The sequence below is a fragment of the Dictyostelium discoideum genome (genome assembly GCF_000004695.1).
Source record: "Dictyostelium discoideum AX4 chromosome 3 chromosome, whole genome shotgun sequence".
Taxonomy (NCBI): domain Eukaryota; phylum Evosea; class Eumycetozoa; order Dictyosteliales; family Dictyosteliaceae; genus Dictyostelium; species Dictyostelium discoideum.
The window spans coordinates 3335898-3363753 of NC_007089.4; the positions used below are offsets into that span (position 1 = coordinate 3335898).

The 27856-nt window shown below is 23.9% G+C and overlaps 10 protein-coding genes across 10 annotated transcripts in view; 3 read left to right on the forward strand and 7 right to left on the reverse strand.

Annotated features, from left to right (window-relative positions):
- The window catches only part of ap4e1 (adaptin N-terminal domain-containing protein), a gene marked incomplete at both ends in the record, with an annotated part of 3533 nt that extends 546 nt beyond the window's left edge, over positions 1-2987 (reverse strand). Inside the window, 3 exons of the mRNA XM_636077.1 lie at positions 1-115; positions 244-779; positions 942-2987. The exon at positions 1-115 is cut by the window's left edge and continues 546 nt beyond it. Coding sequence (XP_641169.1) covers positions 1-115; positions 244-779; positions 942-2987 — 2697 coding nt within the window. The remainder of the gene's footprint in view (positions 116-243; positions 780-941) is intronic.
- A 706-nt stretch (positions 2988-3693) lies between these two features.
- On the reverse strand, positions 3694-7762 carry DDB_G0280429 (hypothetical protein; the record flags this gene model as incomplete). The annotated part of the gene is made up of 3 exons (XM_636078.1): positions 3694-6886; positions 7060-7293; positions 7551-7762. The coding sequence occupies 3 exons, from the start codon at positions 7760-7762 to the stop codon at positions 3694-3696; spliced, it is 3639 nt and encodes a 1212-aa protein (XP_641170.1).
- Positions 7763-8283: 521 nt separating this feature from the next.
- rio1 (RIO family protein kinase) lies at positions 8284-10091 on the reverse strand (the record flags this gene model as incomplete). Its single annotated transcript, XM_636079.1, has 2 exons — positions 8284-8400; positions 8484-10091. 2 exons carry the CDS (start codon positions 10089-10091, stop codon positions 8284-8286), a joined length of 1725 nt encoding a protein of 574 aa, XP_641171.1.
- A 1465-nt stretch (positions 10092-11556) lies between these two features.
- On the forward strand, positions 11557-11848 carry DDB_G0280433 (hypothetical protein; the record flags this gene model as incomplete). The annotated part of the gene is made up of 2 exons (XM_636080.1): positions 11557-11566; positions 11688-11848. 2 exons carry the CDS (start codon positions 11557-11559, stop codon positions 11846-11848), a joined length of 171 nt encoding a protein of 56 aa, XP_641172.1.
- Positions 11849-12004: 156 nt separating this feature from the next.
- On the reverse strand, positions 12005-16732 carry dynA (dynactin 150 kDa subunit; the record flags this gene model as incomplete). Its single annotated transcript, XM_636081.1, has 2 exons — positions 12005-16479; positions 16588-16732. 2 exons carry the CDS (start codon positions 16730-16732, stop codon positions 12005-12007), a joined length of 4620 nt encoding a protein of 1539 aa, XP_641173.1.
- Positions 16733-17226: 494 nt separating this feature from the next.
- DDB_G0280437 (Ras GTPase) lies at positions 17227-18254 on the reverse strand (the record flags this gene model as incomplete). Its single annotated transcript, XM_636082.2, has 2 exons — positions 17227-18025; positions 18157-18254. The coding sequence occupies 2 exons, from the start codon at positions 18252-18254 to the stop codon at positions 17227-17229; spliced, it is 897 nt and encodes a 298-aa protein (XP_641174.2).
- A 1010-nt stretch (positions 18255-19264) lies between these two features.
- Positions 19265-19552, reverse strand: cpiB (cystatin A2; the record flags this gene model as incomplete). Its single annotated transcript, XM_636083.1, has 1 exon — positions 19265-19552. The coding sequence occupies one exon, from the start codon at positions 19550-19552 to the stop codon at positions 19265-19267; it is 288 nt and encodes a 95-aa protein (XP_641175.1).
- Positions 19553-20152: 600 nt separating this feature from the next.
- On the forward strand, positions 20153-20989 carry DDB_G0280441 (hypothetical protein; the record flags this gene model as incomplete). Its single annotated transcript, XM_636084.1, has 1 exon — positions 20153-20989. The coding sequence occupies one exon, from the start codon at positions 20153-20155 to the stop codon at positions 20987-20989; it is 837 nt and encodes a 278-aa protein (XP_641176.1).
- Positions 20990-21016: 27 nt separating this feature from the next.
- Positions 21017-22600, reverse strand: DDB_G0280443 (hypothetical protein; the record flags this gene model as incomplete). Its single annotated transcript, XM_636085.1, has 1 exon — positions 21017-22600. One exon carries the CDS (start codon positions 22598-22600, stop codon positions 21017-21019), a length of 1584 nt encoding a protein of 527 aa, XP_641177.1.
- Positions 22601-23444: 844 nt separating this feature from the next.
- DDB_G0280521 (hypothetical protein) lies at positions 23445-27713 on the forward strand (the record flags this gene model as incomplete). The annotated part of the gene is made up of 1 exon (XM_636086.1): positions 23445-27713. The coding sequence occupies one exon, from the start codon at positions 23445-23447 to the stop codon at positions 27711-27713; it is 4269 nt and encodes a 1422-aa protein (XP_641178.1).
- Between the last annotated feature and the right edge of the window lie 143 nt (positions 27714-27856).

Below are 27856 nucleotides of genomic sequence, written 5' to 3' on the forward strand. Positions count from 1 at the left end.
AGTTTGTTGTTGTTGTTGTTGTTGTTGTTGTTGTGGTGTGGCATTTTGTGGTGGAGTTTGTTTATTTCCAACAAATCCTTTTTTAGTCCATAATACCTTTGATGGTTTTGGTAAACTAATTTTAGAAAATAAAAAAAAAAATAAAATAATTTTAGTAAATGTCTTTAATGATATTTTTAGATATTTAAAAGTAAAATAAAAATAGTAGCAAAATAAAAAATTATAGATTCTAAAAATAAATACCCTATTGGTTTTGGAGCATTTTGATCAGGAACTGTTACTAATTGATTATTTGGATATTGTGGGTTTTGCTGTTGTTGTTGTTGTTGATTTTGTTGTTGTTGTTGTTGATTTTGTTGTTGTTGTTGATGTTGATGTGGTTGTAATTGTTGATCATTATTGACAGGAACTAATGAATTGTTATTTAAATTAATTGTATCATCTTCACCCAAAAGTAATAGTTGTTGTGGTTGTTGAGGTTGTTGAGGGAATAATTGAAGTTGTTGTTGTTGTTGTTGTTGTTGTTGTTGTTGTTGTTGTTGATGATTTGATGGAGGTTGATGTTGATGAACTGGGTATAATTGTTGTTGGTTATGATGAGGATTAAATGGATCAGGTGGTGGAGGATATTGAAAGTTCAAACCCTTTTCATTTGAATGTGATGAACTACCATCAGATATATCAACCAATGGTGTATTCTTTCTTTTTTCATATGGAATATATTGTTTTCCTCCAACCTTATTTGAGTAATCATTAAATTTATTAAATATTTTATTAAACTAAAAAAATATAAAAAATATAATAATAATAATAATAATAATAATAATAATAATAATAATAATAATAATAATAATAATAATAATAATAATAATAATAATATTAGTAGGTATATATTAATACTTATAAATAAATAAATAAATAATATAAATATTAATATTTACATCAATATCTTCACAATAAGCATCTAATGGTAAAATTAAAGACATTGATTTTGGATTTTTTAAGATTTCATTTAATTCAGAAGAACGTTGTTGACAAATTAAAGATTTTGAAGATTTAAATTTCTTTGTCATTAATTCTAACATTGGTAATGATTTACCTAATTGAGCAACCAATTTACCAATACCAATGATGATCCAAGATTTAGTCTCACCTTGATAATCTTTCTCTAAAAGGTCACATAGATAACTAATGATATCACTTTCAATAACACCATTATTTGATACTATTAAATTTGAATATTCTGAAATTACCCAACTCATAATCTTTATATAAATATCTGAAAATTGTTGTAAATTATTTTGATTCTCTTGTTGTTGTTGTTGTTGTTGTTCATTTGAAATCATAATATTATTTAAATAAATTTCTGAAATATGTTGTTTAACTTTAATATCGTCTTCTTCTGAAACTAATCTAATTAAATTATATGCAAATTGATAATTATTATTATTATTATTATTATTATTGTTATTGTTATTATTATCTTTATTATTTTCATTTGGTAATATTGATAAAACAGTTGAAATTGTATCAATATACCAAATATCATTTGGTGAATATTTTTCAGCGATATTTGTAATTTGAGAGATTAATTCTGATTTAAAGTTTTGATCTTTTGAGAGTACTAATTGTTCAATTAATTTTGAACAAACTGGTACTACATTAGTTTGATTTGTCATTTTATAGAGTAAATCAAAACTTTTACGTTTTAAAGTTTCATCTGGTGATTCTAATGATTCAATGACTTCAACTTGATAAGGTAATACTAGTTTTGGTGAAACTTTAACAATTGATGCCAATGCTTTGATACCGAAATAACGAAGATTATGATGTTTACCTTTTAAAAATATTGCAATATTCTTTGAACATTGTTCAATCAATTGTAAATTTGGGTGAATTAAAGTTAGAGTTTTAATAGTTTCATAGAGTATAGCGAAACCAACATTATTTTTAAACTTTTGAGATTGTTGCATTGTAAACAATAATACTGTATACATATGATTGGAGGAATCTTTATCTTGGTATCCTAAATTTGATAATAATTTCAATAGATTAATTTGTAACCATGGATGATGAATACCATGATAAATATAACTATTTGGTAATCTACCTTCTGCAACTTGTTTTAAAATTCCAACAAAACTTGGTACTAATTCTTTCAACATTGAAATTAAATTTTTTGATCTATTAATTTCTTCATTATTTTTTTTTTTAATTTGATTACTATTATTGTTGTTGTTGTTGTTATTAATTTGATTGTTATTATCTTTTAAAGTTGAATGTTTTTCAGAAATATCTAAAAAGATACAAATTGAAGCAGACATTACTGAAGGGTCACGATCACATAATGATTGTCTGAGTTTATCAATGATTTGATCGTCATCCAAGAAAGAGTCGCCAACTAATCTATAGAATCTGTGTAAGACAGTAACGGATTTCTTTCTGACTATTGGTTTTTGATGATTTAATAATTGCAATACCTTTTGAAGGAAAGCCGGTATTGTATCGTTATCAATTAATTTACACATTGCTGTTAGTGCTGAGCAGACTTCTAAATAATTTGAAGAATTTAAACCTTTTAATATTGAATTAACTGCCATAATTAATAGTTCATGTCTCTCTGGTAAACATAATGATAGTGTAAGATAACCAGTTCTCTTATTTAATATCTCTGAATCTTGTGTCATATTCAATGCTTGAATATGTCCAAATGGTACATCGTAACCTAACATATGGCAATAGATCATTCTAATTAGGCATTCCCTTTTCTTATCTTTGCTTTGTTCTTTTGAGAAGCAACTTTTCAATTTAATGATTTCATTTTGAATTATATGAACTTCCTCTTCTCTTGATGTTGATTCACCAATATTCTTTACTAAATCATAAAAATCAAAATCTAAAATACCTTTAACTGATTTAAGTCCACCAGGTACTTGAATCTTTGAACTCTCTAAAAATTGAATTAAATTTAATGCTGAAGAGTTCATTTATTTGTATAGGTGCTTTGAAAAGTTTTTTTTTTTTTTTTTTTTTTTTTTATGAAAAAGTTTTTTTTTTTTTATGAAAAAGTTTTTTTTTTTTTTTTTTTTTTTTTACAAAATTGTATACAAATAAATGTACATGTACAGTTGATGTTAACTTTTTCGGGTTAAAAGTAAAATAATATTAAAAAAAAAAAAAAAATAAAGATGATGTATTATGTAAAAAAAAAAAAAAAAATAAAAAAAAAAAAAAAAAAAAAAATTTTTTAAAAAAAAAAAAATAATTTAAGATATTTTTTTTGCGAGGTACCTCGCTGTTTGCTTTCGATTTTTTTTTTTTTTATTATTTATTTCATAAACCACAGATGGATTATTTGGAAAAAAAAAAAATAAAAAAATAAAATAAAATAAAATAAAATAAAATAAAATAAAATAAAAGTGGTCTGTTCACCAATTCAATAAAAGTCTATTTAAGTTACTTTACACAAATTAGTTTCTAATTCCAACCCTAAAAATCTCATACCTTTTTAAAAATTAATTAAAAATAAAAAAAAAATAAAAAACCCAAATAATTTCATTTTTTAAGAAACCAGATTTTTTATAATTTATTAATAAAAATCTGGTTTCTTAAAAATAATTAATTAATTTTTTATATATCTAAATTAAAAACTTGGAAATTGTTAATTTTTATTTTATTTTATTTTTCATTTTTTTATTTTGGATTCCTAAAAGGCTTTAATTTGGTTGAAATAATTTTAAATCTATATTTGTGTTTGATATATATAATTATAGATATAGTAATTATGATAGAAAAACCAACCACAGATACAACAACAGAAACAGGTATTATCCATTTGTTTTTTTGTGATTTATCACATGATTCTTTAAAGTCTGAATTAACCAACACAGAAAAGTCAGGATCTATTAAACATTGATTTTTGCAATGTGGTAAATTTAATCCTATTTTAATTGATGATTTATTATTATTATTATTATCATTAATAATTGTACTTGACATAAATGTTGGTCTTGAATCAGCAATGACTTGATTAATGAAACGACCAACTAAAGTTTTAGAATTCTTTGAGATTTGAATATAATTTAAATTTTGTTGATTATTTAAATTTGATGTATTGATTGTTGTTTCTTTTTTATTACAATCATCATCATCATTTGTATCAACAGCTCCTGAATAAAATATTAATTGTAATGTATTTAATGAACTTTGATATTGATAATCTTTAATTAAAACTGATAATTTTATTGAACCTTTTTCTACTGTGAATGTTGTAGTTCCAAATGTAAAACTCTTATCTTTTAATTTAACCTCTTCAATTGTATAATTTATTGTACATGTATTATTTATTAATTTTTGTGAAAATATAAATATATTTGAATCTGATGTTGTTTTCGTTTCTTTATTATCAATTGACCAATTACCATTTAATGGATGTGATTTTATGATTGTTGAACCATCAATTGAAATTTCATTTAATGATAAAATTGAAATTTCATAATTTGTATTTTGATTACCAATTGTTGCTCCGCCTGTATCTTTATCAATTGATGAATTTGTTGGTGGTGTTGTGATTTCAATTTTTGTACTACAATCAAAACCTTTGAATGGATCATTGCATTCACATTCACCCGTATTTGAATTACATTTACCATTTTTTGGGCTTGTACAATCATTTGGACAAGTTTTAATTGGATTTTGATAATTAAATAATCCATAGCCAATGAATACTATATTTGGGTGAATTGAATTTATAATTTTAATATCTTTAGTACCTTTACCTGCTCCAACATTACATGTAATTACTGTTTGATTAATTGATGTTATGATACAATCTAATACACCAATGGAAACAATAAATGATGTTAATGAAAGAGCTCCATTTCCAAACCAACCAATAATTGAAACTTCACCACCATCAATAGTACATGGAATAACTGATGTAATATAATGTACTGGAGTTTGATATTTAAATAATCCATAAGCAATGTACGTTACATTTGGATGAATTGAATTTATAGTTTTAATATCTTTAGTACCTTCACCTGCTCCAAGATTACATTTAATTACTGTTTGATTAATTGATGTTATAATACAATCTAATATACCAATGGAAACATTGTACGATGCTAATGTAAGTGTATTGTCACTACCAAACCAACCAATAATTGAAACTTCACCACCGTCAATAGTACATGGAATGACTGAGGTAATATTAACTATTGGAATTGCACAATCTGAACCTTGATAGTTTGTAGAGCATTGGCAAATACCAGTTTGATTATTACAAGAACCTTGATTTAAGTATTGACTGCAATCTGATTTGCAAGGTATAAATGGTAAAGAACAATCATCACCTTGATGAGATGAATCACATTTACATTCACCTGTTGTTATATTACAAATACCAAAACCTGAACAATTTTGATCAAAACATTGGACAGAGCTACAATCATTACCTCCAAAACCTATATTACAAACACAAATACCTGTACTTAAATCACAAATACCTTTTGAGTTTGTTGAACAATCATTTGGACAAGTTTTTGAATTTGAGTAACCGTCTGAAGTTTGAATATAAAAATTTTTAGTTTCATTTGAATTTGAAATTGTGAGTAATTGGCTATCAGAAGTTGATGGAATGGTTGAAAGTGTAGTACAAACAATTTTAAAGAAATTAGTTGCACTAATGGCACAATTAATATTGGCAATTTTAACAGTTTGAATTGATTGACCCATATATGATGAAAAGTAAGTACCATCAATGGTAAGAGTATTGAGTGAAACTGAAACTAATGATGCATCTGGCGGACTACTAATAAATGCAAATGTATAATTTGTATTATGCCATGTATTTAAAATACTGGCATATCTAACATTGGCAAGGTAGTTATTATTGACTATACAATTAATCTCTTTTCCTAATCGAAAAGAAGGAAAGTAGCATGGTTCAGTACCATTAAATTTATAAGATTGGCCATCGAAACCAATATCAATACCAGAAATAATGTAACCTGATAAAATTGAATTTGCTCTTACCTGAGGAGCAAATGTTGTACAACCAGGGTTTGGTATATAATTTGTGAAAAAATTACCTTTGAATCTCTCATAAAATGGAATTTTTGACCAAATACCAGCATTTGTGATTGGATACCCAAAATAACAAGTGAAACATGATGGAATCGTTCCTGTTAAATTATTATTTGCAACAATTAATTCTACATTACAATAAGATTTATCAATTGTGCCTGTCAATGTATTATCAGAATAATCTAAAATTTTTGCACTCCCGCCATAAATTGATAAATCTGTTAAACCTGAGTTTGCAATTGTAACTGATCCAGTGGAAACATTTGAAAAAACTGGAATTGTTTTAAATGAACCAAATCGAATATAAATATTTGTGACAGTATTCGAAAACTTAATTGGAAATTCTCCATTTATATTGAAATCTGGACCAATATTATTTGAGGAAAATAGTTGTAATTTATAACCTACTGACATATCAATCACACTAGATGGTTTAGAAAATGGTTGATCAACTATTGAAACACCTAATATATCACGATTAGTTTCAATAAAACTTGGGATGGGTAGACTATTTTGTGGAAAGTTAATTTGGACTAATGTAGAATTAATTTTTGCATAATTACTTAATGTTGTTTTATTATAATCACTTCTTAAAAATAAATTTACCAAACCAAGTAGTGGGCATGACGATAAATCTGGAATATTAAGTGCCCATAACTGAATTACTTTGGGGTTTGTAAAATTGGTTCCTTCATTGACATTAAAGTAAACATAAGATCCCTGAAGATAAAATGTTTTAATATTATTTAAATATGAGGAATTTAAAATTGAGTTATTAAATTCATTACATGATAAGAAACTATTTTTAATAATAATAATAATAATAATAATAATAATAATAATAATAATAATAATAATAATAATAATAATAATAATAATAATAATAATAATAATAATAATAATAAAAATAATAATATTAGTTTTTAAAGTAGATTAATATTTTTTTTTTTTTTTTTTTTTAAAAATAATTACTAAGAGTCATATGGAGGGAATGGTCTGTCAATTTGAGTAATATTAATTGCTCCTGATGGAATATTTTCTAAAATAATTGAACTCACAGAACCAATCTTTGTAAAAAGGACATCTGTGTTTACTCTTATTGATATTAACGATATACTAACTAAATTTGGTAAACAAGATAATTCATTTGGTGTTAGAACTGCACTTAAAGGTGATTGTTCATTTTTACCTGTTATAATTATTGACCTACAATAAAAGTTGAGTAAAAAATAATTATATAAAAATAATAATAATAATAATAATAGTATAATAACATTATTAAAAACTTGTTGTTTAAAAAAAAATCATTTTTTATATTTAAAAATACATTTGTTTTTATTTTATTATTTTTTTTATTTTTTTATAATATCTGATTTAATTTTTTCATCTTTTTACTATCTTTTTAATTTTTTTTTTTTTTTTTTTAAATTATAAAAAATATATAACTACAACATTTAACTTACTTAACTACACCACCCTCACACAAAATACCAGCACTTTCACAAACATTACTATATCCGTCAGTTGAATTTTTTGGATAAGCTTTTGTTAAATTAAATTTTTCAAAAATATTATATAAACAATTATATTCTCCTATGGTTTGAGATTCAGAAAACGAAATATAAAATATTGAACATAATAAAATAATAAAATAAAATTTAAAATGATTATTCATTTTTTCATATGATTATTTATTTTTTTTTTTTATTATTATTCCAAAAAAAAAAAAAAAAATGTGCTCGGCTAAATAGTTTTTTTTTTTTTTTTTTTTTTTTTTTTTTTTTTTTTAACCGAAAATTTCAAGGTCTTGTATAAAAAAAAATTCTGTGAAAATAATAATATTTTTTTCACTCGATTTTTTGAGTCTCAAGTAAATTTTGGACTAGCCACCACAATAAGATTAAAAATTAAAAAAATTAGAAAATAAGCAAATGTGTTTTAAAAAAAAAAAAAAAAAAAAAAAAAATTTTTAATGTTAAATTAAATAAATAATAAGAGTTTAAAAAAAAAAAAATATAAAAAAAATAAAAAAAATGAGTTTTTGTTAAATAAATAGACCTTGGAAAAGAAAATTAAAAAACTAGGGTGAGACTAATCAATTATTGATTTTAAGTTTTGAAATTTTTGTTGAAATTTATCTAAAATTTTAGATTTGTTAATTTAATACTATTTTTTAAAATTTTTTTATTTTATATTTTATTTCTTTTTACCAAATTTCTCTGCTTTTCTCTTTTTAGTTAATTTTTTAATATGTTTTGGTATTTTTGTTTTTCTTCTTTCTTTATTCATTTCTTTTACAAATTTCTTACGATCCTATGAAAGAAAAAAAAAAAAAAAAAAAAAAAATTAATAAAATAAACATTTTAAAATACTAAATATTTTAATGATAATAATACTTTTTTAGGCATATCTTCTAATCTAATTTCCATTTTAGTAATTGGATCAATTACAACTAATTTACGAATTTTTTCATCATCTTCATTTAATTGATCAGAATCGGAATCATCATCAGAATCTTCAGAAGAATCAGAAGAAGAATCATCAGAATCCTTATTTTCATTTGAATCATTAATTAAATCATTTTTTGATTTAATATTTTGTAAATCTTTACTTAAACCTGTTAAATTTTGATAGAAAATATCACGACCTTCACCTCTTTCAATTTTTTCCATATCTCTATCTAAATCTATAATTTGATCTAAAGTACGTGGAATATAAGCATTTCTAAAGACTTCCTCTTGAATTTTTTGTTCATCTGTTGTTTCACCACGTGATTGAATTTTCTCTAACATTTTCTCTAAATATTGATCGATATTATCCTCGGTAATTGTTAAATCTGTGATGAATTCGAATAACTCTTGAATGAACATTGTGTTCACTTCTTTCTTTCTAAAGAAATCTGTAACGTTTGAACAATCCATACGAAGGAAATCCAATGAATGAGGGTGATCATGTTCAACCGATTGAGAAACATCGATGATGTAGAGTTGATTCTTGTAGTATAACATATTGTATTCAGAGAGATCGGCATGTACTAAACGACATTTATGAAACAATGTTCTCATCATTTTTATACAATCCAAATAGATTACACCAAACTTCTCTTGTGATACAGTGGCATCTTTTAAACGTGGTGCGGCATAGCCGTCCTTGCCGATGAATGTCATCACTAGAATATGGTTACGTAGAATCAATGGTGTTGGACACGGTATGCCAGCATTCTTTAAACGTGTGAGATTTCTAAACTCCTTCTCTGCCCACACTTTCACCATCTTTCTTGGATTATGTTTACTATAACCACGACGAAAACGAAATTCACCAGTTACATAACGATCACGATCTTTGAATACCAGAATACTGGTTTTATACACTTTTACAGCACGTTCTTCCTCATTGGGTGTGAATGCATGGTACACATTGGCTTCTTTACCCGTTGAGATACAACCATTAATCTCTGAGAATGCACCCTTATTAATCATTTTAAATAACATTAAACGTGTACGTGGATCCAACACTTGCTCAGTGGTTGCTCTATCCTCTTTATCTACAATACGTACACCTTGTTTATCATCTTTCTTTTTAATCTCTTTAATTGAATTTTGTACAGAATTTGGTAATGCTCTATGTGAATCATCATCAATCACCCTCTTACTCGAAATACTATTAGCAATTGAATTTACATTAATTTTATTTTGATATTTTTGTTCCAATGCTTGTGCTTTTGGTTGTAAAGTTTTATTTAATGGTATTGATGATCTAATTCCTAAAATTCTATCTTCATTCTCTTCATCTGATAAATCTGAATCATATTCAATTTCTTCATAATCATCATCATAATAATATTCTTCATCTGAATCTGAAAATTCTATAAGATCACCATTTCTTCTTAATGGTACTTCTAAAGTTTGAATTTTTTTTGTTGTTGTTGTTGTTGTTGTTGTTGTTGTTGTTACTGTTTGTTGTTCTTTATTTTCAATGGTTAAATTTTTGAATGAATCTTCCATTTTTTTTTTTTTTTTATTTTTATGTACTTTTTTTTTTTTCTTTTTATTCTTGTTCTCTATTGTCTCACAGAAAATATTATATTTTCAAAAAAATAAATTAAATGGGAAAAAAAAAAATAAAAAATAAAAAAAACGAAAAAATAATTTTTTCGTTTTTTTTGAGAAATTTAAAATAAAAAAAATAGATTTATTTAAAAATTTTATACCAATCTATAATTAAATTTTTTTTATTTTTTTCCATATTAAGATTTTTTTTAATTCTTTTTTATTATTTTATATTTTTTTTTTATTTTTTTTTATTTTAAATTTATTTTATTTATTTTTTTTTTTTTAATTTTTTTTTTTTTTTCATTTTTTTTATTGTAAAACAATTTAGTAACTATTGATTCTTTAGAATTAGCTTTATTTACAGTATACAAAAAATGAAATTAAATTCTTAAATGCAATAACTTTTTTTTTATTTTTTTTATTTAATTACTTGAAAATTTTAGCCTCAATAATGAATTATAAATAAATGATCATTAAAAATACACTAAAATAATATGGGAAGGAAATTTCCTTAATTAAGAAATTCCCTGTTATTTTCTCCATTTTTTTTTTTTCCAATTTTTAAATCAAAAAAAATTAAAAAAAAAAAAAAAAAAAAAAACATATTGGTAATTCCCAACAGTAAACTTATTTATTTTCTCAGTCCCTAAAATTAGACTGTATTGAATAGTAATTTAAATAGGTCTTTTTTTTATTAATTTCAAATACATCAAATTATTATTAAAAAAAATTAAATTGGATTGTCAAATTTTAAAAAATGAATTATTATACTATTTTAAATTTTTTAAATTTTTTTTTTTCTTAAAAAAAGTCAAATATCAGATCGAATGAATGGTTTGAGATTATTTTAATAATATATTTTAATCTATTGGAAAGAGATTCTTTTTAAAATATTGATAATAATTTTCATATATTACATTGGTTTCTTTTGTTTTATCAATTTTAATATGCTGAATTGTAAAGTCAACAATATTTAATAATTGACAGGTCATACAGGAAAGATATAAAAGGAAATTTCATTTTTAGTAAATTTAATTTTTTTAAAAAAAAAAGATTAAAAACCACTGTTTTTTATTTTTTTTAATTTTTTTATTTTTTTATTTTTTTATTTTTTTGTTTGTGGTTAACGTGAAAAATGTAAAATGGAATTTAAAATACAAAATAATTGTAATATTTTTCAATTGTTTAAATTGGTTTTAAAAATACAAGAAATGTTAATACTAATACTAAATAATTCTAGATGATCTTAAAAATATTTATTTTTTTTAGAAAACAATAAAAAAAAAAAAAAAAAAAAAAAAAAAAAGAAAAAAAAAAAAAAAAAAAGAAAACTATAAATAAGTCATTTAATTTTTTTTTTTTTAATCAATTCAAATCAAATCAATTAGACTTATTAATACTTTTTGTACCTTTAAAAATGTTATTCAGTAAGTTTCAAATTTAAAAAAAGAATATCTTTTTATTACACAAAAAAAAAAAAAAAAAAAAAAAAAATAATAATAATAATAATTCTAATATTTTTAATTATTATTTTTATATATTATTTAGAATCATTACAATCAATTGTCTCAAGTTCATCATCAACAAACTCAAAAGTCCAAATTGAAAATCAAACTTCATTGGGAATGAAAAGTTTTAATAAAGTTTCATTATTGGATCACCTTAGTATATTTAATGGAAACAAAAATAACTCCCTTGATCTTTTATAAAATTTAGTTGAAAACTAATAATAAATATCCAATTATCATTAATAGATATTTAATTTTCCAAAAAAAATCATATTAAAATAATTCCAATTGTTTTTTTTTTTTTTTTTTTTTTTTTTTTTTTTTTTTAAATATACTATTTTTTTATTTTATTTTAATTTATTTTACAAAAACTTGATGAATTTCTTTAAATGTTTGAGGGTTTGTAAATAATTGAATTGATAAAGTTTTTGAATTTAAAGCTTCTTGAATATCTTTATCCAACATTAAGGAATTTGTATTGTTATTATTATTATTGATATTATTAATATTTAAATTTGGAATTGTAATATTTGCAATTTTTAAAGGTATTGATTCTTTTAACATTCTGGATTGATTTGCATCAGCATAATTATTTAAACCAAATTGACAAGTTGAACTTGAGATGAAATTTGTCATCTTTGATTGAAGTTGTTTAACTTTTCTTTCTTGTTGTTTAATTAATAATTTTTGTTTTTCAATTTCATTTGCACTAGTTCTATCATTTGAGGAAGATGATGATGATGAGGAGGATGAAATTGATTTATTACTTAAATCTAAAACCTTTGGAGTTGCAGTACTTTCTAAAATTGAACTCATCATATGATTAACTTGTTTTGAATATTCAACAATTTCATTAAATTTAATTTGTTGTTTCTTTGCTTGTTGTTCTAATAAAGTTGGAGTAGATGATGAAGTTGAAGATGTTGATGAATTATTTGATTGTTGTTGTTGTTGTTGTTTTATTTGTTGTTGATGTCTATAATTTTGAATTAAATTTAATTCACATAATTCTTTAATAGATTTTTGAGATTTTAATTTCAAATTTTCATTTCTTAAGAATCTAATAGCTTTTTTAAGGGATAATACATTGATATCATCAACAGAACGAAGTAACTCTTGATTGGCAATCATTGGAGATAATGGAGTATTTAATTTCTTTTGTAATTCTTGTTGAAGAGCAAGTATTTTATTTTGCATATTCTTTGAATCATGCTCTAGTGAGTTCTTTTCATTACGTAATAGATTGAGGGCTTGACGGAAATTCTTTTCATTATCTTCACGTGATTTAATTTCTTTTGCCAATTTTTCAGTGACTTCATTCTCTGATTTTTGAAGTATACGAATTCTTTTATCAAATGATTCCTCTTTACGCTTCTCTTCGATTAATTCAGCTTCTTTTGCTTTGATAGTTTTAAGATTCTCTAATAGTTCAGCATCTTTTGATTGAATGATATCACGTAATTGACCCACTTCACCAAGGGATTGTTTTAATTGATTAGCTCTTTCAGCCCATGGACTTTGTTTGGTTAATGCTTGTTTATCCTTTTCAGAGAGATTCAAATCACCAGCGATAATAGTTTCAACTACATCACTCAATTGTACATTCATACGATAGAATACTTTCTCCAATGAAGATGAAAGTTTAGATTCCTCTTGATCTTGATAATCATCATTTGAGAATTCATCATTATTCTTATTTAAAGAATTTGAATTACTAATGATAAGATCTGATCTTGCTTGAATCTTTATTAATAAATCATTTAAATTATTATTTAAATTACCACTACCACTACCACTACCACCACCACCACTATTAATTGATTCATCTTGAATTTTTGGTAAAGATTGTACCAACTCTAAAAGTATTGATTTACAAGTATGTTCAGAGGTTTTAAGTAAATCACGTACAATTGATGATTGTGAAAGGTATGGTTTAGTTAAAAGATTCTTTACAACTTTACGACAAACTGATAAAACTTTTGACATTTCTTTATGTGGGAAAATAAATTGGTCATTATGAGTTATTGTAGTTGTAATATTAATATCATTTAACATAATTTGTTTAATATTATATTGAATACCTAAAATATAATTTAAAAGTATTGACCATTCTGGTTTAAATATTTGATCAACATTATTATTATTATTATTATTACTGGATGTATTATTTGAACCACTGTCATTTGTTGAATTTGTAATATTACCAAAAATATTTGTTAAAATTGAATCAATACGTTGACAAAGTTTTTCTAAATCAGTACTTGAATAAGATGAACCAAATTGTTCCAATTTAATTAATTGTAATAAATTATCTAAAATTCTTTCTTGATTTAACATATCCTTAATTGATCTACCAGATCTTAACCATTGATCAGAAGATGATCTTTCTAAAGTTTCAGTTAACCAAGTTGTAGAGATTGCTAAATGCTCTAAAATATGAATGATAGATAGGGAATGAGCAACTTGACCACTTGTTAACAACATTTGATCACTATCTCCACCAGCAACTTTATTACCAATCTCTTCAACTTTATAAGTACGATTTAAATATTTTTGAGCTAATTCCGATTTCAATATGATTCTCTTTAAGAGTAATAACATTTTAATAGCATCATTATCCAATTGGAAGGTTTGTTCTGGTAAATATTCATAAACAAATGCTAAATGAACTTGAGATTCAACAGATTTAGATTGTTCCAATTGGTGATCGATTTCCAATGCGGTTGCTTTAATCATTTGATTTTGTAATTGAATGTTTTTACTTAACAATTGTTGTTGAATTGCTGACCATGAATGTTGATGTTCCGATTGTTCCTCTTCTTTTCTTCTCATCTCTTCCAATTTATGTTGAAGTCTACCAACGAGATCACGGAATTGTAATATGGTTTTTTCATTCTCTTGGTTTTTAATTTGAAGATTGGTCATTTGGCTTTGAATATTCAAAATTTCAATATCCTTTGAATTGACCTCCAATCTTAATGATTTCTCCAGTGCAACTTGATTTTCACTCAACTCTTCACTAAGATCTCTAAATGATTCTAAATCTGCAATTGATACTTTTAATTCCTCCAATTCTTCATTCAATGAAAGATTCTTATCTGTAAGATCGGTGATTAACGATTCACTGACTTCGGCATCCTCCAATGCTAACTTCAATTCCAAGGTCTCTTCTATCTTTATTGATAACTCCATCTCCAATTTATTTGATTTCTCTGTTAGTGATTGAACTTGTTTTGAGAGAGTTTCCAATTCTTTGGTTTTCTTTGAGAGTTCATGTTTATCATTCATTGTGATATCACGTAGTTTAACCAATGCCTCTTTTAATTTATCGTTTTGTTCTTGTAATACCAATACATCGGTTGGTAAACTTTCATCGATTGAACGAGTTGGTTTCTCATCCAATTGGATTTTCAAACTATCGTATTCGATACGCATCATCTCTAATTCCTCTTTGACTTGTTCAAATTCCAATTCGGTCATTTCTAATTTCTCTTCGGTAACTTCTTTATCGAGTGTTAAAAGTTCGAGATTTTCATTGAGATTTGAAATTTGCTCCAATAGGGATTGTTTCTCCTTTTCAAACTCTGATTTCTCTTTATCCTCATTACGATGTTGAGTTTTCAAAAGATTTTCATTTTCTTTCTCTTTGATCGCTATGGTTTTCTCTAATTGTTGAATTTGTTTTTCATTTTCTTTGATTTGTTTTTCATTCTCTTTGATTTGTTTATCCTTACTGGCTACTGCTTCCTTTAATCTATCCTTTAAACTATTGATCTCCTCTTGTGATCTGTTTTTATCCTCTTTTAAGTCATTGATAGTTGTCATCATCTTATCAATATTCTCTTGAACTGCTTGATTCATTCTTTCAGTTGCTAATGATTTATTTAATAAATCATTAATTTCTTCTTCTTCTTCTTCATCTTCACCTTGAATAATTTTTGATTGTTTCTTTTGTGTTGATGGTGGTGTTAATGTTATAGAATTTGATGTTGATGGTGGTAATGGTGTTGATGGTGTTGGTATTGGAGTTGTTGTTGTAGTTATAGTTGGATTTGGTGTTATTATTGGTGTTGGTGTTGGTGTTGGTGTTGGTGTTGGTGTTGGTGTTGGTGTTGGTGTTGGTGTTGGTGTTGGTGTTGGTGTTGGTGTTGGAGTTGGAGTTGGTTCTTTTAAACCTGATGGTTTTGGAATACCAGTTGGTCTTGAAGAAGCTGATGATGGTGGTCTTGAAATTTTAGATGGTGTTGGTTGTGGTTGTTCTATTGGTGTTGGTTCAACTACAGTTGGTGGTGGTGGTGAAATTGTAGTTGTAGTTGGTGGTGAGGGTTCAGATTTCTTTTCTGGTGGTGGTGATGTAAGTGGTGAGGTAGAAGTTGGTGAAGTTGAAGTAGTACTAGTTGTAGTTGTAGTTGATGATGGAATAGTGCTTGGTCTTCTAATACCAGATTCACTTGGTTTTTTAATTGATGAAGTTGGTGTTGTTGTTGTTGTTGTTGTTGATGATGATGATGATGATGATGAGGTTGTTGAAGAAGAACCAGTTAGTGATGGCCTACCTTTACCCAATGATGATGGTGGTCTAATACCAGTTGATGATGGTGGTCTAATACCAGATGTTGCAGCTATTTTTGATGGTGTAGTGATTGGTGCTGGCATAAGTTTAGAATCATCAATACCATCATCAATATTTGATGTTTGTTGTGGTTGTGGTTGTGTTTGTGTTTGTGGTTGTTCTTCTACAATTACTGCCATATTTGGTTTAACGAATAAACCATGTGCTGGTTTACAATCAAAATATCTTTCACCTTGAACTGTACCATCATTTTTACCAGCTATTTTTTTAAAAAAAAAAAATTTATTTAATATATTTTAAATTAATAATTATAAATGGGAGGGGGTATGATTGTGTGATTATTTTATAATAATAAATAATAACATACCAGCACTATCTAATTCAATACCAACCCAACGACCAGGACTGAATTTTGTCATACCACAATATTTAACAGTACCTAAACCTAATTCAGGTTTACCATTGATAGAAACACGTGTTCCTGGTGGAAGTGATTTTCCTTCTTCTGACATTGTGTCTCTTGTAATGTTATTGTATTTCTTTTTTTTTTTTTTTTTTTTTTTTCTTATTTTTTTTTTTTTTCCTAAAAAATTTTATTTTATTTTATTTTAATATTTGCTTGTTTATTATTTCGATGTGTTGAATGTTATTTTTATTATTTATTATTATATTTTATGTAATAAAAAAAACAACCGATAATAATATGCATACAACACACCCATATGCTATTTTCAAATTAATTTAAAAAAAAAAAAAAAAAAAATCACAAGTTCAAAAAAAAAAAAAATAAAAAAAAAAAAATAAAAAAAAAAAAATAAAAAAAATAAAAAAAAAATTAAAAAAAAAAAAAAAAGAAAATGAGTGGACAAAATAATATGACAATTGTCTCACCAAACAGTTAAATATTCTAACAGGATTTAATCCCCCCAATAATTTAAATAATTTAAAATAAAATAAATGAAACAATAATTATTTACAATTTTTTTTTTTTTTTTTATTATTATTTTTAACTATTTGTTCCACCATGTATACATGAAAAACTAGTAAAAATTTTTTGTTTAAAACTTTTTTTAGGTCCACATGCTTTTGAATTATTAATTTCTGATTTTTTCTTATCATTTCCACCTTTATTATTATTATTTTCATTATAGTCATCTTTATTATTATTATTATTATTTAAATCAAATTTTACTTTATTTTTTCTACCAATACTATTAAAACTATTTGTTCTATTTGAGTTATTATTATTATTATTGTTGTTGTTGTTGTTATTATTATTATTATTTAAATTTTTTAATTTCTTTTTTTCTCTTTCAAGTTGTTTTTCTTTTTCAAATTGTTCAAAACGTTGAATTTCTCTAACTAATTGAAAAAATGAAGATTCAACATTTAATGTTGTTTTAGCAGAAGTTTCAAAGAATGGACAACCATAGAATTTTGAAAGATCATTACCTTCAGTTAATGAAACTTTTCTTTGACCTTCTGAATCTAAATCACATTTATTACCAATTAATACCATTGGAAATGATTCAACATCTTTAACCATTTTAATTTGATCAACTAACTCACTTGTTTTTTCAAAACTAACTCTATCACTTATATCATAAACTATTAAAAATCCATCAGAGTTTTTTAAATATTGATCACGTATTGCAGTATAATCTTCATTTCCAGCTGAATCTAATATATTCAATGAATAATTATCATTATCAATTCTACAATTCTTTGTATAAGAATCTTCAATTGTTGGATCATATTCATGAATAAAATATTGTTGATGAAATTGAACTGTTAATGCTGTTTTTCTATATATATAAAAAAAAAAAAAAAAAAAAAAAAAAAAATAATAAAAAAAAAAAAAAATAATAAAAAAAAATAAATAATAATTAGTTTGAGTAATTTATAAAAAAAATTAATTATTTAATTTATAAATTACCCAACAGCACCACTACCAAGAACAACCATATCAATTTTTATTATTTGATTATTTGTATTTGCAAAATTACTTAATTTATTTTTTGTGAATGAACTCATTTTTATTTCTATCTGTTTTAAAATTTATGAAAATTAATTTATATTTTTTTTTTTTTTGGTTTTGTTTTGTATTTTGAACAAAAGTATTCAATTAAATTAAAATAAAAATAACAACAATAATAAAAACAAAATAAACAAAAAATAAAATAATTAAATAAATAATAATATTAATAAATTAAAAAAAAAAATAAAAAAAAAAAAAAAAAAAAACTAACAATATAAATAAAGATAAAATAATTTTTTTCAGATTATAACAGTGAGATTGAGTTGTGGGTTGTGTGTTTGTGTTTGGGGTTATGTAATTATTTGAAAAAAAAAACACATATTTGAGCACACAGATATTAATCAACCTTTTTTTTTTTCTCTTCACCACACCTTTTTGATTTTTATTATTGAATTTTTTTTTCATTTAATTTACATATTCCAAAATAAAAGTAATAATAATAATAATAATTATAAAAATAAAAATAATAATAAAAAAATGAGATTTTTTTATTTGAATATTCAATAAAAATAATCTTTTGGTAATAATATTTTTTTTTAACTGAATTTTCCATTTTTGAATTTGATTAAATATTATATATTTAAATCACTATCATCAAATTCAAACTTTTTTTTTTAAAATTAATCAATTTAATAATATATTAATTTATTATTTTGATATTTGACATTTGATATTTTGATATTTTATATTTTATATTTTATATTATTACTCTTTATTGCAAAAAAAAAAAAAAAATAAAAAAATAAAAAGTATCCTTTGCAAATGTAATTATTAAAAAAATAAATTATACTATACCTTTTTTTTTTAAATCCAATAAATAAAAAATACATAATTTGTTGTGTGTACATTAAAAAAAAAAAAAAAAAAAAAAAAAAAAAAAAATACTTTTTTTTAAGGAGAAATTTTATTATATACATATACTTTTATTTATTTATTTTTTTATTTATTTATTTGTTTTCTTTTTTTTTGTATATTTTTTTATTACAATAAAATTGAATAAAAGTGATTAAAAATAAGTAATTTCATCATCTTTTGCTTTACCATCTTGAACTGAAACTAAAGAAGCAGCACCAGAAAATGGTTTATAAATTCTAAGATGAGCATAACCATTTTCAGTTCTTACTTTAACAAAATAATTTGTACCATTTACAAGTTGAGTTTTGTAGCTAATAACCTTTAGATTAGAAATATTGGTTCCAAGTTTACTTTGAATTGAAGGTTTAACAGCATTTACAATATCTTCAACTGTTTTATCAGCTTGATGAGTAGCACCTAATCCTCCAACTTTTGTCATTTTTTTTTGTTGCTTTTTTTGTTTATTTTTTTTAAAAAAAAAGAAATTATTTATATGTTAAAAATTGAATTAAATATTTTTTTATTAACAAAAAAAAAAAGAAATTAATAAAAAAAAAAAAAAAAAAATTAAAAAATTTAAAAATTTAAAAATTAAAAAAAAAAAAAAAAAATAAAAAAAAAAAAATAAAATAAAATAAAATAAAATAAAAATTAATAATTGTTTTGAAACAACAAAAATTAAAAATAGAATTTTTTTTTATTGGTACACACAACCCTAGTGTGTTTTAGTTTTCAAATTTTTAAAAAATTTTTTTTTTTTTTTTTTTTTTTTATGTCCCAAAAATTCAATTTTAATAAATATCTTTTTTTTTGACCTTTTCTCTTCATTTTTTTTACCAGGGTCTATTCACCAAAATCTTTTTTTTAGTTTTATCATTTTTTCATTTTTTTTTTTTTTTTTTTTATTATAAATATTCAAAATGTAAGTTTTTTATTTTATTTTAAAAATAAATAACATTCACACACACACACACACACACTCACACACACATACATATCAAATAATCATATATCTCTCTATACATATATTCATATAACAATGCCACACATTAGTGTTGCATCATCAGTTTTTCTTTTCACAATAATTTTTATTTATTCAATTTCATTAATTTTTACAATACTAATACCTAATACTACTGCATCATATACAAAATTAAAATTATCAAATAGTTTATACGAAAATGATGAAGATACAAAATATAGTTATTTTGCACAATTTTATAAAAATCAAATTAAAATTACAAAAGATGGTATAATACCAAAATATAATGAAGGTGTAGAATATATAATAGATACATGTACATATGAAGAAATTGAAATTAGTGAATTTAAAAATTGTGGAAATTTAACAGGAATTAATAATACACAATTAATAATCAACAATATTAATAAAATTAATAAAATTTCAAATTTAATTTATATTTTAACAGCAAGTTTAATTTTAATAAATATTTTAATATCTTTATCAGTTTATAAATTAATATTACCCTCAACTTCAAAACAAATAAATATAAATCAATTAAAATTTAGTTACCAAAAAAGGATATTTCTATTCAAATATTTTAGATTATCATTCTTACCATTACTAATACCAGCTGGTATTCTAATAAATTATTATACACAATTTGATAATTATTTTACAAATATTCCATTAAATGATGCAACAATATCTGATGGTAATTCATTTGGTTTTGCTGTAGTATCAATTGTTTTCAATTGTATGGGAGTTGTTTCAATTATAGGTTCAACTATTTTTTATTTAACTGAAATTTTAAATTCATCATCATCATCATCATCGTCAAATATCCCATATGTAACTCCAAATGGTGGTGGTGAAAATATACCACTTAAAAATAATAATAATAATAAAGTATAAAAATTTATTTATTTATTTATTTTCTAATTAATTATTAATTATAATTGTTTTTGGTGATTTATTATTTGAATATGTTACTTTTAAACCATTTGGTAATTGAGTGAAATCAATTGGATTTTCATCTTGAGAATAAAAGTATTCTAAATGATTTAGTGTTGTTGAGATTGGTTGTAATAGTGAAGTATATTTATTGATTGTAGATGGTAAATAGGATAGTATTAAATAAGTTACACTTGAAGGAATTGCTTTTATCATTGATTCATTTAATTTTACACTTGAGATTATTAATGTTTTAATTGATGATGGTAAATCACCAGCTTTTAATTGTTGAGCAAAGTATTTACTTAATTTTAAAAAAGTTAGATTTGGTGGTAACACACCCTTTGCTAATGGTTTATTAAATTCATCACCAAATTCTAAATGTTCTAAACTTGTTGGAAGGTCACCTACTTTAAGTGGTAAATTAAAATTAATTGACAAAATTAAGGTTTTCAATGTAGCTGATGTTGATGGTAGAATGAAATCTCTATTGAAATAGTGGCCTAAATTCAAAGATATTAAATTATCTGGTAAATGACCTTGTTTAATATCTTGGCTGAATGAACTACCAAATTGGATTTCAGTACAGGTTGATGGGAAACTACCAACTTCAAGTGGACAATTAAAATTCGAACCTTTGTTAAACAATACTTTAGTTACACCTGATGGAATGATCCCACGTTTTAAAGGCTGATCAAAACCATTATTAAATCTAATCACTCTAACACAATTTGGTATATCACCAGCCTGTAGCCATTGATTATTCATACAATTACCAATTTTAATATCAGTCAATGATGTAGAATCACGTGGTAAATAACCTTTGTCAAACACTCTTGCATGGCCACTTAAACCAATGTCAAGTGTGGTAAGTGATTTTGGAATTTCGCCAAGTCTCGTACCGAAATAGGTGCTATTGATAACCAATGTTTTCACAGTCGATGGTATGAATGGTATAGTACTAACATATTTAGTTTTTGAATAAGTTCTTTGATTTTCAAAACCTTCTTCCAATACTAATTTTTTAATATGTTTTGGTATATCGGTTGGTTCAAGTATCACTTGTTTTGGATATTTACCAATCTTTAGTGTTGATATTGATTTTGGTAATATTAATCCAAGATTTATATCTTTAAATGATTGTTTATCAAAACCAAATGATATTATTTCAATGGTTTTTGGAATTTTAATTTCATTTATTAAATCATTGAATCCTAAAAATGGATCAACTTTTTTAAAATTTAATTCCTTAATATAACAATTGATTTCTTTAATTTCACTAAATTCTTTATAATCTTGTACTAAATATTTTTCATTTGAATATTGTTTATAAAGTTTACATTGTTTAAATATTTCATTCTTTATATATTGATTTTTTAATAATTTAAAAAATAATTCACTATTATCATTAATTTCTTGTTGTTGTTTATTATTATTAACTTTTTTTATAATTTTAAAAATAATACTATATTCTTCTTCTTCTTCTTCTTGCTCTTCAATTTCTTCGACTTTATCTTCTTTTAAGTTATTTGATGATTCTTTTGTTTTTTTTCCTTTTAAAAACGAAAACATTGTTTAAAAATTATTACAAAGATATGTTGATTTGTTGTGTAAAAAAAAAAAAAAAAATAAAAAAAAAAATTTAAAAATAAAAATAAAAAATGAAAAAAAAAAAAAAAAAGATATTTTCAAATATCCAATCAATCATTATTATAATAATAAAAAAGATATTTTTTAAATGGCTTATAGATTTGACTATGTGATGTTATGGGAATATAATTATTTTGAATTTTATACTTAAAATTAAATTTGATGATCTGGAATCAATTCATTGAAAAATATTTCCCCAAAAGTTTATGCCCAATTAAATTCAAACTAATCCCTTTTTATTTAATTATGAAAAAAAATTGGTTTTTTGTGATAGTTGTAATCTATTCAAAAATATTAACAGTTATTCCTCAAAATGGTAGTTTTTTCTAGTATTCAAACTTTGAATGTAATAAAGTTACTCTATAAAATTAATAGATATTAAATATGCATATTACATTACTAATTATAGTTGACACACATTTAAATAATATAATAATAATAATAATAATAATACTGTCAACTCATTATGAATAATATAAATACTAAAGAATAATTGTATAAACAATATTGAATATTATAAATATAAACTAATATTAAATAAAGATAACAAAGTATTATTCAATTATATAATTATTAATTATATATATTTATAAAGCTAACAAGCTTTATTACATTTGGCGACATCGTCTTTAAAAAAAAAAAAAAAAAAAAAAAAATATATTATAAATATAAAGTTATCAAATTATTCAATCAATTAAAATTTTACATTAGATTAAATTTAATTTAATAAAATCTTAAAAAAAAAAAAAAAAAAAAAAAAAAAAAAATGAGTAATAATGAAAACGTAATTTTTTCGGGTGATGGAAAAGGTTTATCATTTCGTAAATTCAAACACTTACTCTTATTAATTCATGGCGAGGAAATATCGAAAGCTGATATTATTAGAAAACTAAGAAACAATGCATTGGAATATGCCGCAACATTGGATACAGACTTAACAGCAATGGAGATAATTGAAGATCTTAAAGATGCTTTTGATATTGGTGATAGTGATGATTTATCAGATTTAACAAAGTTGGGAGAATATAAATACAATACATTAGATATATTAGTTGGTAAATTTCTTTCAAAATGTTCAGCAGTTGATATTTCAGAAAAGTTTAAAATACAATTGTTTTATTCAGCTGTTGGTATTGAATTGGGTATTGAAATTACAAAATGTGCACCAAAATCATTAAAAAGAGCAATAGACATTGCAAAGTCTTGTGAAGATGGTTCAATTCGTATGAGAGGTAGATCAATGTATACTGGTCAATTGGTTGCAAAAACATTACAAGAATTTGGAACTCAAAAGTATCTTGGTTCTGGATCTGGTTATACAACATCACCACAGTACGTTACATCTCAAACTGAACAATCTACTGAAACTGAAGTATTAGCAACTCCAATTTATAAAAATCAAACATATTCACCACCACCATCACCTTATAAAGCACCACAAAATCAAGTAAATTCAATCACAAAATTTTGTAAATATTGCAAAAAGAAAGGTCATGTAATTCAAGAGTGTTGGTCTAAAGATAAAAAGAATAATTATAATGAGAATAAACAATCATATAATAATCATAGCACTAATGCAATTACAATGGTTAATGATAAAACGATTAATTCTATTGGAACTGATAGTATGAATGCAGCATTATTAATAAATGATAAGAATGTTAGAAGGTTAGTTGATACTGGTTCTTCTCTTACCATCATTTGGGAAAGTATTGCTAAAAAATTAAATTTAAAAGTTGAAGGTAAATCATTTTCAGTTAATTCAGCATCAAATAATGAAATTAAGATAGTTGGTAGTTGTGATACCATAATTAAATTAGGTAAAGCATCCGCAAAAGGTAATGTTAATATTGTTAAAGATAATGATACTTCAATCGATTGCATTTTTGGTGTAGATACACTTATTGGATTGAAATTAATAATTGATTGCAAGGAAATGATCATTAAGAATCTTGAATTTAATGTTGGTACAAGATTAATCACCAGAGAAACCAAACCAATTGTTTGCAAAATTGATCTAAATATATTAGAAAAAGTATCAAAACCAATGGCTGAGTTATTAATCAAAAATGAAGAGATTTTTGAAACCAAATTGTCAAAACCAGGATCATTAATAGATGTTGAACATTCAATTAAATTAACTGATGAAAATGTTTCTGTTTATACTCCACCATACAAAACTAGTCCAGCTGATAAAGAATTCATTGAAGAATACATTAAAGATGCATTAGATAAAGGTATAATCGAGAAATCAGATTCATCACAATACGGTTCTCCAATAGTCTTATCCAGAAAGAATGATAAAATTAGATTTTGTGTTAATTATAAAAAACTAAATGACCTCACAATTAAAGATAGATATCCACTTCCATTAATTTCTGATTGTTGGTATTATCTCAAAGATGCAAAAGTTTTCTCAAAAATTGATCTTACTTCTGGTTATTATCAAATCAAAATGAAAGAAGAGGACAAGGATAAAACAACCTTTGTCTCTCATATGGGTCAATTTAGATATGTTGTAATGCCATTTGGATTATGTAATGCACCAGCAACTTTTCAAAGATACATGAATGAATTATTAAAAGATGAATTAAGAAAAAGTAATATTGGGTTTATTGACGATTGTATAATTTATAGCAAGAATAATGAATATCATATTGAACATGTCAAACTATTATTCGAAAAATTCAAAGAAAAAGGTGCAAAGTTACAAATAACTAAATGTGAGTTTGAAAAAGAAGAGATCAAGTTTTTGGGATATATCGTTTCAAAGAATGGTATTACTTATGATAGTTCAAAGTTTAATGAATTATTAAAAACACCACCTCCATCAAATCAAAAAGAATTAATGAAATTACTCGGTACTGTCAATTACTTTAGAACATTCATTAAAAATTTCACTCATTTAACTTCATCATTTTATCCACTATTAAAGAAGGGTGTTAATTTCAAATGGACTGATGAATTGGAAAATGATCGTGTAAAATTATTTACTACATTAGCACAAACTAATCTTTTAAGTTTTCCACAAGATACAGATGATAATGTTATTGAAACTGATGCTTCAATTATTGGTATTGGTGGTGTAATGATTCAAAATGGTAAACCAGTTTCTTATTATTCAAGAACATTAAACAACGCTGAAAAGAATTATTCTGTTACTGAAAGAGAATGTTTGGCAATCATTGAATCAATTAAATATTTTAAATCCTATATCAATGGTAGAAAAGTAAAAATCATCACTGATCATCAACCTTTGAAATATCTCTTAACTGGTAAATTTACTGATCGTATTACAAGATGGACTGTATTACTTCAAGAGTATAATTACGAAATTATATATAGACCTGGTAAAGAAAACTTTTTAGCTGATGCATTATCAAGATGTCCAGATAGAGATCAACAGCCAATTGATTGTGATATTCCAGAAAAGATATTTACAATTACTCACTATCCAGTAGCTTCACCATCAACTACAATTTTACCAAGAGTCTTACCATCAAGATCAAATCAAACATCTAATGTTTCACCAGCTACAACAATTCAACCACCAAATTCATCAAGTTCAAATCAATCATCAAATATCCCACCAACAACAAACCAATCATCAAATATTACAAATCAACCAATAAATACTTCATCAATGAATTTAAATCAATCATTATCAAATCCACCATCTCTTATTACAAATCAAGCAACAACCGCTAGATTATTGAATAGTGTACCTATCTCAATCAACAATGATAATATTAATACAACAATTCCACAATTTACACAAGAGTCAATAAGAAAAGAGTTGGAAAAAGAAAATTATTATAGAGCAATGTATAAATATCTTGAAGAAACAAGACTTCCAGACAATGCACAAGCAGCAAGAAGAATTTTGTTGGAGTCTGAATTTTATTCAATGATTAATGGATTTCTTTGTCACGGTTTAAAACATACTTTATCAAGTAAGAAATCTCATTTTAAACATCTTCAAATTGTAGTTCCAAAAACTATGACTAAATGGATAATGGAAATATTTCATGATTCGCCACTTACTGGAGGACATTTTGGATTATTAAAAACTGTTGCAAAAATCAAAGAAAGATTCTATTGGATTGGTATGATTAAGGATATAAAAGAATTTATCGATAAATGTACAACTTGTTTACAAATTAAAAGAAAGTATGGTCCAAAAGAAGGTTTACTCATTCCAATTGAGATTGAACCTGAACCATTTAATACAATTGGTATTGATTTTATTGGTCCAATTACAAAAGATAATGCTCAAGTTTATTTGTTGGTTGTTATGGATTATTTTACTAAATGGCCAGAAGTTTTCTTTACCCTTGATATGGAAGGGGAGACTGTAGCTCAATTATTGTTGTATGAAATCTATACTAGATATGGGGTTCCAAAGAAGTTGGTTTCTGATCGTGGTAAGAATTTTTTAAGTAATGTAGTCTCTGGTGTTAATAAATTATTCGGTGTTCACAAATTAACAACTACTGCTTATCACCCACAATGTGATGGTCAAACTGAAAATTTCAATAATACATTAATTAAGATGCTCAAAGCTTTTATTGGTAATGAATTGTATGGCAATTGGGGTGAATTATTAAGATGTGTTTTATACTCATACAGAATTACACCACATGTTTCAACTGGTTTTTCACCCTTTTTCTTAATTTTTAATCGTCAACCAACTTTACCATTAGATACAACTTTAAATGTAAATTTTTATTCAAATTCACTAAGATTAGATTTCGCTGATAATTATGCACAATCCGTAAATAATAATCTTAAACGTGCCTTTTGGTTTACAAAGAATAATCATAATCGTCCAACAAATATTCAAACAGGTGATTTTGTTTATTTACATACACCATATTCACAAACTTCTATTGGTCCAAAGAAATTCTATAAACCTTGGAGAGGTCCTTTTAAAATTCAAGAAAAAGTTAGCGATGTTACATTCAAATTAGATATGGGTAATCTTAGAGATCATAAAGTAGTCAATATTGAAAGATTGAAAAAAATTTTCAACTAAAAGGGGGGGATATGTAATAAAGTTACTCTATAAAATTAATAGATATTAAATATGCATATTACATTACTAATTATAGTTGACACACATTTAAATAATATAATAATAATAATAATAATAATACTGTCAACTCATTATGAATAATA